We start from the raw sequence: 18611 nt of genomic DNA on the forward strand, positions 1-18611 counted from the left end.
ACTTTGAAAATTTCTAGAGGAAGAAACTATGTCTCCTTTATTCTATATTTCTTCTTGTGTAGCACAATTATGGAACACATGAGTCATTCCCTTCCTAGAATGCCCTCTCCATCTCCACATGGCTTTCTCCTCACATGGAGGGTTCCACTATTTTTGACTCTTAAATTCAATATGCCAAATCCAATTATATGGATAAAATAAGTTATTCATAATTCTTTTTGTTTTTACATTAACAAAATTACCTTGTACAGGCAAAAATTATGTCTGACCTCTAAATAAACTCCCCATATTTGTAGCATTTCCTGGAAAAAAGTTTCCCCACGGGAAGAATTATCAAAGTTGTATATTGCTATCTAATTAGTATAGTAAAAGTCAAATTTTACTTCCCTGAATCATATGGAGTAATTGCCTAATTCTAATTTAGTGTGAATAATTTTTAATGTCATAAATATTTAAGGAATATTTAAGGAATATTCCATTAAAGGAAAAGTGAAACTTCTAAAGCAACATGAAGGGAAAAAATTACCTAACTGTTCATTTTGATATGTTTTATTATTTAATGTATTGACAGACATATACTGTTTTTAATACTGTTTATATTCTATTTCTAGAATATAAATACCGTGTGGCTACGTCTACACAACCAAAGTGTGGATTACTGTAGCAATCGTAAAAAAGTTTAAACTACATAATATTTATCCTTCTTGGCAGAGAAATTCCTAAATGCTCTCCTCCTATAACTGAATAGATTAACTAATAGCTCTGTGCCTTTGTGATCGTATCTGTTCCCAACCTGTCACCAAGTAAATACTTACACAAATAGATGAATGTAAATTAATTCACATTAAAAGCAAAGTTCTATACCTTTTATCCAGCAGCCTCAAAACTGCATACATTAATTCACAAGATCAAGACCTTTCAAAGTTTAGCCAGCCAACCCCAAATAAGGTATTTGTTAATGATCAGTGAATCATCAGCTTGTATTCTGCTGGTGCTTCTGATATTGTTGATATTTATTTCACATTTTGAATAAGCAATAATGTCTCATGGTTCAACAATCAAAAGTTATAAAGAGGCATAAAGTGGCTAGTTTTCCTCTGTCTCAGATTTCCCAATGGCCAATTTCCCATCTCCAATACTTGTTTGTAATAAGATTCGTAATTTATAAGTTATTAACATTAAAATAAATTTTAATCACCCTAATCTGAATTATATAGTCATTTCAAAAAATGTAGGTTTTTCATTTTTTTGTTTTCCATGTGTTGTACTATTTTGATATTTTTGGTTTTTTTTTTTAAAACATAATTACATAACTGTAACTGTTCAGAAATTATGGCAGATATAAATACTTCAAGAACTGTTACAAAATTCAATAAATAAACTCCAATCCCTGTTCATTTCCATCAAGAGCAAACAAAGACCCTAGAATTGCCATAGAAATGTGTAAGATTAGAAACTGGGAGTGTAGACACTGTATTTCCTGTTTTAAGGAGTCATGTTATACCACTTTTCATTACATAATTAACAGAATGAATTAAGGTATTGCTGTACCTTCAGCATCCCACCTTGCAACCATAGGATCCTCAAAAAAGATTACACTCTCCTGAACTTCAAGCGTGACCTCTATGGGTGGGAAAGCATTTTCTGTTTCAAAGTCTTCTGTACTTTCTGGAGGATATACATATTTCTGCAGTCCTTCTTTGAGTATCTTTTAAAAATGGCCCAAAATAACATCAAATTAGAAGCTGACTAGTAACAAAGATGTAAATATTGCTGAATAAGCTATATAGTTTGTTTTTTTTTAGTATTTATTTTTTGAGAGACAGAGGCAGAGTGCAAACAGGGGAGGGGCAGAGAGAGCAAGAGGGAGACACAGAATCTGAAGCAGGCTCCAGGCTCTGAGCAGTCAGTGCAGAGCCCGATGTGGGGCTCCAACTCACAAATCATGAGATCATGACCTGAGCCAAAGTCAGACACTTAACTGACTGAGCCTCCCAGGTGGCCCGATATAGTTATTCTTAGTAAGTACTGAAGATTGGTCTCATTTCATTACAGACTAACAAAAAGTCACAACAAAGTTAAAAGATAATGGTTGAGGGAGAAAAAAATCACTAAATTTGAATTACAGAATTTAACCTATGCTAGGTTCTATGCTGGGACTTATTCATCATTTTATTCCTCCAAGTAATTCTACAAGACATATTTAATGGAGAAGATAACTGGGACTTAGAGAAATTACATAATTTGCCAAAGATTACAAAATGACTTCAAGGAGATGCCACAACTGAGAAACAGAGCTACAGGACCCCAAATCCCATATTCTAATACATTGGTTAGGGTGTATATGTGAAGAGAGAAAGGAGTATAAGCAAAGTTTGGGAAGTGTAGAAATGAATGGATAAAAGTAAATTAAAAATCATCAGGTAGGTACACCTTAAACAATGTAATATGTCAGTTACATCTCAATAAAGCTAGGGAAAGAAAGTAAATTAAACCAACAGCAGATTTCTCTGGGAGGAAGGAGGTTTGTTCATTATTTGAAGGTAGCAGAAAAGGATCTAGGGAAGAAGGGGTGGGGAAGATTAAGAATGGTACAAAATAGGGGAAAAAAGTGGATGGGTAAAAATTCTAGACAAGGTGGGAGAGGACTGAAAAGAGACTTGAATGAAAGCAAGAAGACCTCTTTGTTGACAGAGAGCAAAACATATAAAGTATAAAGGAGTATACTTCAGGCTCAAGGAGAAAATGTGGAATGGTGGTATCAGGATATCAACAAAATTCAAGAACAAATCCTTGAATAAATTCTTGAAAACCCAACTCTGGCTGGGACCTTCCCATGGACAAAGAGGATTTTTTTTTTTAATGTTTGAGAGAGAGTGTGTGCACATGGGGGTGGGGCAGAGAAAGAGGGAGAGAGAGAATCCCAAGCAGGCTTTATGCTGTCAGTGCAGGGCTCCGACCCAGGGCTTAAACTCATGACCATGAGATCATGACTGGAGCTGAAATAGAGAGTTGGACGCCTAACCAACTGGGCCACCCAGGAGCCCTCAATAAAGAGTTTTGAAGGCCTACCTTCACCAAAAGGATGTCTTTCTTGGACCCCCACCCCATTGTCTTTCAAGTATCCCTTAAGTAGGAAAAGCTGACTCAAATAGATTCTTCAAAGTAGCTACAGACCAGATTATCTCCCCCAGGTATGGTCTAATAACTGCATTCTCATTTGTGGGGAGAACGGAAAAGGAATAGCAATATCACCCCAAAGAGGGTAAAAATTAGTTTGGGGGCATGAAAAAATCATACTCTTTTAGGTGTAAAGCACAGCTATATGTATGGTACATGCACAAATATATTGTATACCTCTGGTATTAAAATTTCATGGGTGGGGGTGGTTAGGAAAAAAATGTCTACAAAGGCTCTTTAGAGGGGTGATAGTGGAAAAAAAAAATAAAAACTGAGAAATACCACTCTAATATGGGAATGCACCAAGGTCCTTAATGGGTAGGGCTGTGTGTGAGAAATGCCTGGTAGTCTATGTACATGATGTGCTACAGAAGAGAGAGAAAGAGGTGGACAGACAGAGAAAAAGAAAGCTACGGGGATGAGGGAGGGAGGGGGAAAGAAAGGCTGGAGAGCAAGGAGGGAAGGAGGAGCGGGTTATGACAATATAACAGGGTTATTTGGGACACAAGCACCATGAAATAAAGTTAAAATAAACCAAGTCAATACCAAGGCAAATGTTAGTAGTTATTAAAACGGGAAAAACTCCTTCAAAAATGATCTAACAACTGCTGTCATTAGCATCCTTACTAAAAGTGTGGAACATGCATCAGCAACGTTGGCATCACCTGGATCTGTGCTTCTTAAACTTAAATGGGCATATGAATCACCCAAGGGTCTTCTTAAAATGCAGACTCAGTAGATCTGAGGCGAAGAACCAAATTATGCATTTTTAACAAGTTTCTAGGTGATGCTGATGCTGCTGGTTCATGGACCACACTTTATACATCAAGGATCCAGACCAGTGGTTCTCAAACTTCAAAGTGTGTTTTACTAAAACGGATTTCCGGGCTTCACCTCCAGACTTTCTGATTCAGTAAGACTAAAATGGGGCCCATGCATTTGTGTTTCTAGAAAATTCCCAGAATGATGCCAATGCTTCTGATCAAGGGACATGTTGGAAGCCACTGTAAAGTTAAATGATTACATGTGGCTGTCTTATCCTTACAATGAGAGTAGCAATAGAGCTGGTATGCACACAAAGCTGAAAATATTTACCACTTGGCCCTTTACAGAAAAAGTTTGCCAGCATCTTAAATAAACTATCATTATTAAGACCAAATTGGCACAATCTAAACGTAGTGCTATAGGTTTACAATTAACACGTATGATTTATAGTTTTAAAATTTGCATCATTTTAGAATCCTTTCCTTTAGTATCTGATTCAAATTTTATAAATTCAAGACAGTTTAAAATTAGTTTTTTTCCCTTATGCTTGCTTAATAGGGTTAAACTTCATTAGCTGTTAGATCATTTAAGATAAAAGTGTGAGAAATTATTTCACTCATAAATTTGATTTGAAATCAACCTACTTCCACAATCATCCAGCCTTTCATTGGTTTACACTGTGGTGGAAGTTCGAAAATATCCAAGTGGTACACTCCACCCAGGGTTGTGAATTGGCATAAATCAACCTCATTGTCTTCACAGAAACATGGCTTTTCATTAGCATTCTCTATCAGCAACAACTGTGCTAAAATTAACCAGATTAATTCAGTTTCTAAACAGATCATAACATTTTGGTATTAGGAGGGAAAGGAAAAAATTCCGATGCTGGAAACGAAGTTTTTATTTGGCTACTAAAACTTCAGAAAGTGGTTAATTCAAAACTATTCACAAAGCTAACTTTCAAAGTGGGAATAGGCATGTATAATGGTTAAGATACAGAGGAGGGCTCCATTTATATTTTATATGCCAACATTTTAAGAATTTGTATATAATAAACATGTTACTATTAACATAACTTTAAAAATATATTGTAGAGGAGGAAAAATAATTTTCCCTCTACTCTTCTGAGTTCTCAGCTGAAACCTCTAGAACAAAGACAGATTAACAAGAGAAAAAAAAAACATTCATTTATTAATATGTATACCTCCTGTATATATGGGAGATACCCAGGGAAAAATGAGTAACCTACAGAGGTGGCTCAGAATTCTGGCTTATAGAGCATCTGCAGCCAAGAACAACAAATTTGTGGAGAAATGACAAGCTAAAGGAAAGCTTTAGGTTTTAGGTTTTCTGAGTTTTAGGTTTCTGAGGATAGAGGAAAGGACTAGTTAGTAAAGTTTGTTATGTAGATTCCTCTGGTCCCCTTTCCAGGCTGATAGGGTCTGAAGTTTTCTCTGGGGATTAACCATTGTTCTTCCTGGAAGAGGGAAGAAGGGACACCTTTGAAAATTTATGTCCTGGTTTGAGGCAGATAGGGTGAGGGTAAGAAGCTTTTCTTGCAACTGCATCTTTTCAGTTTCTCTCAACTCAAAATATCCTTATGCTGAAATGACATATTTTGAGGTGACATATTCTGTTACCTTCATCGTAAAATATCAAAAAGTGGCTTAACACAACATTTGATAACTGATAAATGTCTTAAAACTGGACATTATGGGGCTAAAAATCTGAAAGAAGAAAATAAAATGGTAAAAAAAAAATTTGGTACATATACTAAAGCTAATTTTTTTTCAACAAAAATAAGCCCAGCTCATAAAAAAAAGGGGGGGGGGGCACAGAGGCTTAAAAGTGAAAAAAAACCGTATTGGCTAATCCCTTCTGTTTAGATATTTTACAGGGAAATTCTATAATTCCATAATTCTCAGTGCAAAATCAAGGGAATATTTTAAGTCACATGTCACGAGGACCATTCCCACCTGTCACCCAAAATCTTTCAATGTAGTACAATGGATAAGTGGTGGATCTGATTCCACCCTTAACTAGCTGTATGACCTTATTGCAAGATATGCTAATTAACATGTCTTCTCTCCCCTTCCTCTACAAAAGAGATATTAGTGTCTAACTTATTGAATTGGGGGAATTTGTGAGTTAATACATGTAAAAAGTGTAGAACTCGTACCAGACACCCAGTAAAACTTAGGAACTGTTAGTCTTATTATTTATCATTACAGTTTTCCTCTCTCATAAAAGGAAGCATACTGAGGACTCACTGAATTTAATCCGTGGAGATCAAGCACTGATAATGAATGACAATATGCAAAGCAAATTCCACTTAAGCAATTGCTTTTTCCCCCTTGTATAACTTCAATAAAATGCAGACTTAAAAATTTTAAATGTATCTAATCATCCATTTACATAAAAAGAAACAAAGAATACTGTATCCAAATTTAAACATTTAGGATATATATTATTTGAGGATCACCATGTAGAAAACCTCAGTATTATTGACAGATATTCACGAATTGACTATAGTATCCTATCTCTAACAGGAAAACTACCTCCTCAGGGTTATAGAAAAGTTATAAAGATATAAAAACTATTTGGCTGCTGAAAAAAAAGCGTGTTGGAAGAAGTGAAGTAGACAAGAAGCCCATTATGAAAAATATGCAAAAAAACCTATCAAAAATGAATTCCTTAGAAGTTACTGGGAAGTGATGCACATAAATCTCAAACTAAAATATTTGCAAATTAGATATCACTATCATTTTGATATTTTTAACTAGCTCCAATTGCTATTTTCCAAGATAAAATTTAATATAAAAGTGTTGAGCAATTTATGGTTGTGTGTGTGTGTGTTTGTGAATATTCATCACAACATGGTTTGTAATAATGAAAAATTAGAAATAAACTTACTATCAATAAAGATTTAAATAACATTCCATTACTGGATGGAATTATATAGCTACTAAAAAAGTAAGGTTATTAATGTGTTCTGACTTAGGATAGTGTTGAGTATCATTCACTTAAGAAGAATAGATATTATGTTCTTTGTATGGAGAACGTTCTATAACATAACAAATATTATTGATAAAAAAGTAATTTTCAAGCATTTGTATGACATTTCATGGTTTCATTAAAAATCAAAAGAGAGGTATAGAGAGAAGAAATACAAATAGGAGAAATTTTTATTAATCTTAGTTATTTCAGAAGAGGGATTATGAAGGATTTTCACTTCAAACATATTTCTGCAACATCTGAATTTTTTAATAATGACCCTGCATTTCACTTGTAAGCAGACAAATCCCAATAAAGTTAAATTCTAAAAATATAATTTAGAATACCTGCGAAAACTGCCTCACTTAATAACTTCATCTCCAGTTTACATTTTGTGGCTTCAGATTCTTCCTGGACAAAACTCTATGGAAAACACAAGGACAGATGGGTATGATCGTCAGTGTCTGCTTCAGCCCAGATTCACTCTTCACTCTCTTTCTGCTCCAGTTCCCACTCCAGAGGCCTGCCACCTTAATTCTAGGGCCCTGAACTGACACTTGCTCTGGCATAAAAACTGGACTTAACGACAATAATTTAAAAATCAGTTAAAATCGAAGCACATCTCCATAGAACCTCATGAGGGCAGGAATTAGCCTGCTCAGATTCTCTGATGACAACCCTCAACTATAAAATAGACTAGGAGGCAATGCAAGCTATGAAGTATTATTTATATTTGTATTTTGATTTTAGCCAAGTTTTAGATTTTGTTTGATCTTGGCAATCAGCTCTCTGATAGAGTAATTCCAAAGTCTGTGTTTGGGTAAGCCTCTCAAGGAAACCAAAGACACCATGCACCAAGTAATGTAAAAGATACTATAGCATAGTAAAATGAATACTACAATAGGAAGACATAAAATCTAGAATGTATATCTAAATCTGCCACTAACTTAGTTTCGCAACCTTGAGCAAGACATTTAACCATTTGGGGCCTCAAATTCCTGCTCTAACAACATATTTGGTGCTTAACTGTGTGCCAGACACACAACACACCTTGCAAACAACCCTGAGAGGTGAGTATTATCTTCATTTTACAAAGAAAGAAAACCAAAGCTTAGGAAAACAACTGTTCTAAGAGTCAAATAAAATAATAGAAGTAAAGAATTTTGTACACAGTAAAGCACTAGAAAAATGCAGTGTTGTTACTGTAAAAAAAAAATATATATATATGGCAAACATATATGTATATATATGTATATGTATATACATATATACATATATGTATATGTATATATGTATATACATATGTATGTATATATGTATATGTATATGTATATATATGTGTATGTATATATGTATATATGTGAATCTATCTATCTATCTATATATACACATATGGTATGTGTGTGCTAATATTTGCAAACTGGATGATATCCAGCAAACTTCATTTGACCCAAAATAGCATCTGTACTTCTAGAGCAATAGAAAAACCTTGTACCCAAATTCTAGTCAGAAGCTTAAAGCTAGTTAATCCCATCATGCCTCTCATCCTCAACCATCATACAAAGCCAAGCCCCCCTTAGTAAATTATCCTTTCCCTTATTGTCAGTGTATTGCTTTGTGTCTTCCTCTTGACCAGTTTCAACACTATGGCATTCTCTGCCAACCCTTTCCATTGCACCTCTGAAACTTCTCATTTACTAACTCACCCTTCAAAGAATTTTAATAGAGTGCCTAAATTGTACAGGCATTGTCAGACACTAGGAATAAACAACAAAAAAGACAAGGTCCCTGACTCAAGACGCTCCCAGTCTATTAAGGAAAATAGGTAAACAAATAGTTATAATACAGCTTTGTGGGTGTTGTACTAAAAGGTCAGGGGGTCCACATAAGAGTACAAGGGAAGAACAATCAGTTCTGTGAGCAAAATATCTCTTGGATGGGTGAAGAGAGGAAATACTATCCAAAGGTGGTAAAATTTGAACTAAATCTTGAAAGATAATTAAGTCTTCCCAAAAAATGGTGGGAGAGAATTCCAAGCATGAGTGAAGGCAGAAAGGCATGAAGCAAAACAGAGTTTCAAGCACCCCAAGTAATCAGGTGAGGTTGGGGTGAGACATGCTAAGTGAGTGTAAGATGTGAAGCTGGAGAGATGCAGAGGCCAGAGTGTAGAGTTTAGATGCCACTCTAAAGACAAGAATTTCTCCTATGGGTAAAAGAGAGCCCACAAAAGACTTAGCAGGAAAGTGACATGAAGAAATTTTCATTTGGAGAGACTATTCTGGTGGTCAGCTGATGAATGCACTGTTTAGTGAAGAGTGAGAGGATCAGAGCCTAACTAAAGGTAGAAGTAATCGGAGTCATCAGAAGGAGCATGTATGAGAGATGACACAGAGGTAAAATCAACATAACTTGGATGGTGACTTGATATAGAAGGCAAAGGACAGGTGAAGACTGATTTCCGGGTGTCTGGCTTAGGTAATAAGGTGGACGGTGATATGATTATCAGGAAAAGACAAGGAGGAAGGACAGGTTTGGGGGAAACATAATGAATTCAATTGTGGATATGTTGAATTTGAGGTGTCCATAGATATCCAGGTGGCTTTGGACATTATCTGCCATTAAAAAGCCAGTTGCATTTCCTTCTTACAGGAAGGATTATGATCATTAAAAATACCAAAGGTATGAGGCCAATAAGCAAGTCAGGCTTTCCAATTTACATCTTCAAAAAGTTGAGAATTCTTCAGAGTTTAGACCAAATTGGTTTCCAACCTTGTAGGAAAACTAAGAATTTAGATTTCTCGATACAACTTTCCCCTTGATAACCACAATACTGTAGCATGCAACAATAGGAATTTATCAGCTTTTCAATGAGACCTTGGCTTAACAGATACAGGAAATGACTTATAATATGGGAAGAACTTCATAGAACACTAGCAAAGTATTTTTCACTGCAACTTGATAAATGTGCAGATACTGTAATATGGAAATCTTTTTTAATATATATGTGATTTGAGTTTAATATAAAACAGTCTGATCATGAATAAGATCAGTGGAAACAGAATAGAGATTCCAGAAACAGATCTCATGATCCACTTGGGAATTTAGCATTTGGCATTTCAGATCAATAGGAAAAGCCTAGGTTCATATGGTACATGTTTTGAGACAGTTGGCTAAGATCTGAAGTAAAATAAATTTAGATTCTTTTCACTTGACACTAAAATAAATTCCAGATGGATAAAAGATTTAAATGTAAAAACATAACTAACCCAATCAATAGCCACAAAAATCATGAAATTACTTGAAGAGAACATAGGAGACTGATATCAACAATTGTCAGTGAAGTAGATGATTTTGATATTGCACATCTCCAAAACATCAGCACTGAATACAAATTTGATAGACTGTCTAGAATTCTGTTGTCCCTCAAAATAGTATCTATGAGAAGAAAGTTCATTGACCTGAAATCCAATTTTTTCATCAAAAAGTGATTTAAATTAGAGCTTTAGAATAAGTTGTTGGAATTGGTTCTTCACCAGCAATTAATGATGAATTTTGAAAATACAGCATCATTTGTTTCATTTTGTCTAGAAGCGAAGGCTGATTATCCTGAGTTTGCTGAGTTTATTCCTGTGGCTTTAATACCATCTGTAGTTCAATGGTTTCAAAACTTATGCTAGTGACACTCTTCAGGCCACCATCTGTGTACTACTCAACTCTAGAAGTGCAGTGCTCAACCTGCATGAGACATGGCAGCTGTGTCTGACTTTCCTCAGAACTCCAGGTTCACATCTGCCTACCTGACATTTCCATTTGTGTGTCCCCAAAAGTACCATTCCCAAAATAAAACTCTTGTGTCACTGTCACTCTCAACAAGTTCAGCCCATTACTGTGCATCTCAGTAAATTGCACTACCATCTGCCTAGTTTCCCCAAATAAAAATTCAGCAGGATTGTTTATTTTACCTCCAAAACATATCCCAAACATATCCACCTTTCCACGTCTCTTACCACCACCTTCAACCAAGCACCATTGCCTCTCATGTCTCCCCAGTGCTATTTAACCAGATGCTGGGCTTCTACTCTGGCCCCTCACAACAGTAGCCAGGATAACCTTTCAGAGCTAAAAATCAGATCATGCCACTCTCCCACTTACAACTCTTTAATGGTTTCCCATTGCATTTACAATAAAATCTTAACTTCTTACTCATGGTCTGTAAAGCCCTGCCTTCCTCTCTGATGTCATCACATGCCACTTTCCTCCTTGCCACCATACGTCAGACCACTGGCCTTCTTCCTGGTACTCATTTCTGTCTTACAGCCTTTGTAGTAATTGTACTCTCTGACTAGAATATTTTTACCTTATCACAGAACTGATTCCTTCTAGTCTTTCTCAGCTTTAATAACTCATCATGTAAGCCTTCCCTAACGACCCAATCTTTCCTAACCTCCCAATGGGAATCACCATCAGTCACTCCCATAATCCTGTTTAATTCTGTGCCTGACGTTTATTACTATCTGCTGTTTTCCAGTTTTGATTATTTATTGTTGGTTTCTCGTGACTTGTATATAAATCATGAGAGCAGGAATCACACTGGTCCTTTCACCACTGTCCTCTGAGGGCCAGAACAGCACCAGCATATGTAGATAGGCATTCAATAAATATTTGTTGAGTAAAGACATAAGCACCAGTTCCAGAGTATGACCATGAAAAGGGGTTGCTGAAGTAAATTTGTGGGAAGCTGAAGGCTGTGGAATGTTAATGCTCTATTTTTTACATGGGTTATTCTCATGAACTTTAAATTTATCCATGATGATACCAAGAAATCTCTAAGGATATTTCATGTCTTCATGCTTTCCCCCACAACCAGAATAATTTCCTTCTCCTCTAAACTCCTCTGTGCCTATCAAAAGATTTAGGGCAAATGTAACCTCATCAGAGAAGCCTTTCATTCTACTCAAAATATTTTTCTTTTGGATTAAATTTGATCTCTTAACTCCCATCCATAATCTCTCTTGTTGCACATATGAGAATACATGGCAACCGTTACTCTCCTCCTCCACAAGATTGTTACTAGCTCATTAAAAAAAATGATCATGTTGAATTTCTTATGGAAGGTACCACTTAGTAAATGTTTTACATATATATCTCCTACTTATGTTAAATCTTGTATCTGTTTAGAGTATCTTAAAGACAAAGACCATTTTTAACTTGAACCTCACAAAGTTCAAAGATACCCTTTAGATCCCTAAAACATTTCTGAAAGTGATTATCATTCTAAAAAAACAAAATTTCTCATATATGTGTAACATTTAAAATAGGCATTTATAAAAATTTTGTAAGATATATAAATTGGGAAGACAATATTACCCACTACCTATAATTTTAATATATTATCATTATTACACATTTAAATTAACTAAAATATGGTATTAAGAGCCCTCTAGTGGCAAAGTTCTTAATAGACCTATGAAAAAAGAATTTGGATCTTCTAAATCTAAGAGATTTAATTTTTTTTTAATTCTTTTAATGTTTATTTTTTTTTTTGAGAGAGAGAGAGAGAAACAGAGCACAAGTAGGGGTGGGGCAGAGAGAGAGACACACACAGAATCTGAAGCAGCCTCCATCCAGGCTTTGAGCTGTCACTGACCTGGGGCTCAAACCCACAAGCTGCGAGATCGTGACCTGAGCTGAAATCAGATGCTTAACTGATTGAGCTACCCAGGTACCCCTAAGGGATTTAATTTTCTAACAAGGTACTAAATACTTAACTTGTGATCACAAATGACACACAACTCAGGTATTTTGGGTAATAAATTCCTGCATTATTACACTAATAATTTACCTTGCAATCAGCTTCTAAATTCATTAAAAAGATATGGGAAATATATTTATATTAAAATATGCCAACCTAAAATTTTAAAGGTAAATTGTTTACCCTAAATTAAAAAAAAAAGTTGTAAAAATAACGAAATCTCTTCCTCTAAAACCAAAACAGTAAGTTTGCCTATTGATGTTGCAGGTAGTCCCTAATTTACACATATTCTTACATAAACACAGATACATAGATACATACAAGTTAAATTTCATGAATTTACATGCCAGTTTAAAAAATTTAGAACATACTAGCCACACAAAGAAAAGTGTTGTGAATGACATTTAGGGTTATGACGGTCCCTATACTGCTGTGATTATCAAGGAATACAAACCTACCTGCCCTCCATGAATATTGTTTCAAATTCACTCTGAGTTCCAACTGGACTGCAAGGGGGCACGCATCCTGAGGTGCTGTGGTGATGGAAGTGAAACCTTCTTATCACCACTTGTATTATGTCAGATCATTACAGGGATCAGAGATGCTGAGGAGAGGGTCCCAAGAATCTCTAGTGACAAGTGTGCATTTAACCATCCATTCATTCACTTATTTCTTCATTTATTCAATGAACATTTATTGAGCCCCTATCCTGTCTACATAAGAGGTTCTGTGCTTATGGTAAATACAAACTGTCAAGATATTCTTGTCCTCAAGATCATAATTTACCCTTTAAGGTAAGAATTCTAATAATCAGACATAATAAGAATGGAGTAGAGACATCTAATTTAGCCTGAAGGGGAAAACCTTGTGGAGGTAAAATTTAAGGTAAGTTTTTAAAGATCAGGAACAGGTAGGTGAAGTGGATGAGGAAGATGAGTGGAAGAGAATTTCACAATGATAAAATAGCAAATGGGGCATCATCACAGAGGCTTATGAATTTTCTCCCTTTAAAACCAAACAGAAATACACGGTTTCATTTTTTCTAGTGGGAAAGTAATGTGTGTTCAGTACTTGCTTACTGGAAATTCAAATAACACAGAAGTGTAAAGAAAATAAAATATCACCGATAACAGCACCATCTGACCTTTCTCACACTCCCCATTATTGGGTGACTAGGCTTCCAGATTCTTTTCAATGAATTAACAAATAAAATCCTCCCCCCTCACAAAAATCAGAATCCTATTGCAACTATGGTTTTTTAACTTGAATAAATATCTTAATAATACATTTTAGGTATCTTTCCACATAAAAGTAGGATAGGTTCTAGTTCAAGATGGTGATGTAGGAGAATCCTGAACCCACTTCCTCCCACAGATACATCAAAACTACAGCTATATATGAAAGCTTCCTCTGGGACTGGGGGGGATGCCCAAAACTAGCTGAGTGACTCCTACACATTGGCTGAATGAGGAAAAAAACCCACATCAAAGTGGGTAGAAAAGGCTGAGACATAATCTTTCCAGGAATGCCACCTCCATGCAGTGACCCACAATCAGGAGGGAATGCATAAATGCCATCGTCTCCTTGAGGACTGAAGTATTGAACCCCAATTCTTGCACCATAACTTTTAACGCCACAGATTGCACCCACATCTGGCACTTGAGAGACCAGCCCCTGAAACACCTACCTCTGACAGCTAGCGTTCATAAGACCCAGGAAGCTATAGCAAACTGAGTAACAGTTAAAAGGAACTTGTGTGGGGACTTACCAGCCCCAGGGCCCAGTGCAGAAGCAGCTGACTGAAAATCACCCAGGCTTTCTATGAAAGAGGCTTATTTGCTTATCTTAAAGCACAGGCCTGAGGGCAATGCATCTAATTTAACATACATCTAGGGGCCTACTGAATTACTCTTCAGAAACACAGGCCATTGGGCACCATCTCTGTGCCCTCTGCCTAGTTATCTAGCTCCACGTTCTAGTATCTCCCAGAAAGGAACCTGTAACCTTTTTCTGTGTGTGATTTTTGCAGCTGCCACCCAGGGGACACCTCTAGATTGCCTGGCTCTGGTTACCAGTAGGGCTTACACACAAGGGTCCCACAAGACTATAACAAATGGAGAAAGCGTTCTTAACTAGCTACTATCCCCAGGGCATAGCAGAGAGCCAACAAACCCAGGAGCTTAGTCTTTTGTGAAAGAGGCCTATTAGCTTATCTTCATAGCTGTGGCCTGAGGGGCAGGCTTCTAATTAAACACACATCTTAGGGCCAACTGTAATCTTCCCCAGCAACTGCAGAGGGTAGTCTCTCTCTACTTTGTCTCCACTGCACTCGGCTTACTCTACTGCACCCTAGAACACCAGTATTTACCAGAGAGCTTGTACACAAGCCTGGTGCCCTATATTTTGCATTTGGTGCCCTGGGTTTTGTGTCTGCTGCCCAGGGGGTGCCCCTTGATCATCTGGGTCTGGTGGTGAAAGGGGCTTGTATTCATGAGTATAAGGAAACATTGCAAAGAAAAAAATAGTTCTTAACTGGCTACCACCCCAGGGCTCAGCTCAGAGGGAACAGACAAAAATACCCTTCTCCCAGTATTCCACTGAAAGGTGTATATTTGCATACTTTAAAAAGCCGCAGCCTGAAGGCCTGGCTTTCAATTAGCCTGAACCTAAGTGCTGACTGAGACTCTCTCCTTTGGGAAACTGATAGGTCTTGGCACATCCTCAACTACTGAGAGCCACTAAAACTAAAGTTGGCTGCTTGGACAATCACAAAAGATGCAGAGACAACCAGGAGCTAGGGCAGGCTTGAATGAAACATTTTATCTGCTACATGAGGACACTCCAAGATGGGGAGAGGTGGCTGTTCAATGCATAGAAACCAACAATGAGATGCAAGGAAAATGAAGAAACAAAGGAGTATATTCCAAAGGAAAGAACAAGATAAAACCTCAGAAAAGACCTTAATGAAATGGAGATAAGTGGCTTATCTGATAAAGGTTCAAAATAATGGTCATAAAGATGCTCACCAAGCTTTTGAGCTTCTGAGAAGAATGGATGAACAAAGTGAGAATTTCAACCAAGGGACAGAAAATATGAGAGTGTCGAACAGAAATCACAGAGCTGAAGAATACAGTAAGTGAATTGTATTCACAGTGGAATTCACCCAATCAGAGCAGAAAAAAGAGAGGGAGACAAAGTGGAGATAGCTTCAGAGACTTATGGACATGACACAGACCAACATTTACATTATAGGGGTCCCAGAAGGAGAAAAATGAAGTGGGTAGAAACATATTTGAAGGAATAATGGCTGAAAACTTCCCTACTCTAGGAAAGGAAACAGACATCCAGATTCAGGAAGCCTACAGAGTTCCAAAAGAGATGAACCCAAAGAGACCCATACTAAGACACATTATAATTAAAGTGTCAAATGTAAAAGACAAGGAGAGAACCTGAAAAGCAACAAGAGAAAAATATTTCATTACATACAAGGTAGCCCCCATAAAATAATCAGATTTTTTCAGCAGAAAATTTGCCGTCCAGAAGGGAATGTTACAATTTATTATGCTAAAAAGAAAAAAACCTGCCAATTAAGAACACCTGGCAAAGCTGTCATTCAAAATTGAAGGACAGAGTTTTCCTGACAAGCAAAAGTTAAGAGTTCATCACCACTAGACCAGCCTTACAAGAAATGTTAAAGTGATAACTGATTCAAAGAAGACATCCAGATGGCTAACAGACACATGAAAAGATACTCAACATCACTCATCATCAGAGAAATACAAATCAAAACCACAATGAGTTACCACCTCAGACCTGTCAGAATGGCTAAAATTAACAATTCAGGAAACAATGGACGTTGGCGAGGATGCTGAGAAAGGGGAACGCTTTTGTACTGTTGGTGGGAATGCAAACTGGTGGAGCCATGAACTGGTGGAAAACAGTATGGAGCCTCCTCAAAAAATTAAAAATAGAACTGTCCTACGATCCAGCAATTGCACTAGTAGGTATTTATCCAAAAGATACAAAAACGCTGATTTGAAGGGGCACATGCACCCCAGTGTTTATAGCAGCACTATATCAAAATAGCCAAATTATGGAAAGAGCCCAAATGTCCATCAACTGATGAATGGACAGAGAAGATGTGGGGTGTGTGTGTGTGTGTGTGTGTGTGTATGTATGTGTATATATGTGTGTGTGTACACATATGCACAATGGAATACTATTTGAAAATCAAAAAAAGAATAAAATCTTGCCATTTGCAACAACGTGGATAGAACTAGAGTGTATTACGCTAAGTATAATAAGTCAGGCAGAGAAAGAAAAGTATCATATGATTTCACTCAGATGTGGAATCTGAAGACCCATCTATATAGATTCACTAAAGTGAATCTCTGAGTGAAGGGATGGAAAGAGATACCCGTGCAAAAGGAAACCAAAAGAAAAATAACACAGCTATACTTTTATCAGACAAAATAGACTTTAAGACAAAGACTAATAAGAGACAAAGGTCATTACATAATGATAAAGGGGTCACTCTAACAATAATATACAACACTTATAAATGTTTGTGTATACAACATAGGAACACCTAAATAAAGAAACCAATTATTAACAGATCTAAAGGGAGAAATGGCAGCAATACAATACAGTAGGGGGCTTTAATTCCCCACTTTCACCAATGACTAGTTCATTCAGACATAAACCAATGCCTTAAATGACATGTTAGACCGGATGAACTTAACAGACATATACAGGACATTCTATCCAAATACAACAGAGTACACATTCTTCTCCAGTGCACATGGAACATTCTCCAGTACAGATCATATGCTAGACCACAAAATAAGCCTGTATTTAAATTTAAATTTAGAGAAAATAAATTTAAGAAATTTAAGAAAACTACAATTATATCAAGCATCTTCTCCAGTCACAATGTTAAGAAACTAGAAATCAATTATAAGAAGAAAACTGGAAAATCCACAAATATGTGGAGATTAAACAACATGTAACTGAACACCCAATGAATGGGTCAAAGAAGAAATCAATTGAGAAATTTAAAAAACATACCTTGAAACAAATAAAAATAGAAATACAACATACCAAAACCTATGAGATGCAACAAGAGCAGTTATAACAGAAAAGTTCATACCAATAAACACCTACATCATGAAACAAGAAAGATTCCAAATAAACAACCTAACTTTACACCTCAAGGCACTAGAAAAGGAACAAATGAAGCCCCAAATTAGAAGTAAGTAACAAAGATCAGAACAGAAATAAATCAGACTAAGACAATAAAAAATATCAATAAAACTAAGAGCTGGTTTTTTAAAAAGATAAACAAAACAAATTGACAAAACTTTAGCTAGATTTACCAAGAAAAAGAGAACTCAGAATCAGAAATGAAAGAGGAGACATTATAACTGATACCACAAATATGAAGGATCATAAGAGACTACACTGAACAATTATACACCAATAAAATATACAACCCAGAAGCAATGGATATTCCTAGAAACATAAACCTGCCAAGACTGAATCCTGAAGAAATAGAAAATCTGAACAAATCAAGTGCCAGTAAGGAAATTCAATAAACAAACAAACAAACAAACAAACAAACAAAAACTTCCTAACAAACAAAAATTCAGGACCAGATGGCTTCACTGATGAATTCTACCAAACATTTAAAGAATAATTAACATCAACCATTCTCAAAGTCTTTCCAACAACAGAGTAAAATGGAACATTTCCAAACTAATTTTATAAGGCCAGTATTACCCTGATACCAAAACCAGACAACAGCACCATAAGAAAATTACAGGCCAATAATCCTGATAAACATAGTTGCAAAAATCCTCAACAAAACATTAGCAAACTGAATTCAATAATACATTAAAGGGATCATACACAATGATTGAGT

The 18611-nt window shown here is 36.2% G+C and overlaps 1 protein-coding gene across 3 annotated transcripts in view; it reads right to left on the bottom strand.

The window, feature by feature from the left end:
* The window catches only part of DNAI7 (dynein axonemal intermediate chain 7), a 71639-nt gene that overhangs the window by 5288 nt on the left and 47740 nt on the right, over nucleotides 1-18611 (bottom strand). For all 3 annotated transcript variants that reach the window (XM_043564822.1, XM_043564823.1, XM_043564821.1), the window contains 3 exons: nucleotides 7287-7362; nucleotides 4590-4750; nucleotides 1552-1708 (listed from right to left, as the gene is read on the bottom strand). In XM_043564822.1, the coding sequence (XP_043420757.1) occupies nucleotides 1552-1708; nucleotides 4590-4750; nucleotides 7287-7362 (394 nt within the window). The remainder of the gene's footprint in view (nucleotides 1-1551; nucleotides 1709-4589; nucleotides 4751-7286; nucleotides 7363-18611) is intronic.

Source organism: Prionailurus bengalensis, chromosome B4, assembly GCF_016509475.1.
Source record: "Prionailurus bengalensis isolate Pbe53 chromosome B4, Fcat_Pben_1.1_paternal_pri, whole genome shotgun sequence".
NCBI lineage: Eukaryota > Metazoa > Chordata > Mammalia > Carnivora > Felidae > Prionailurus > Prionailurus bengalensis.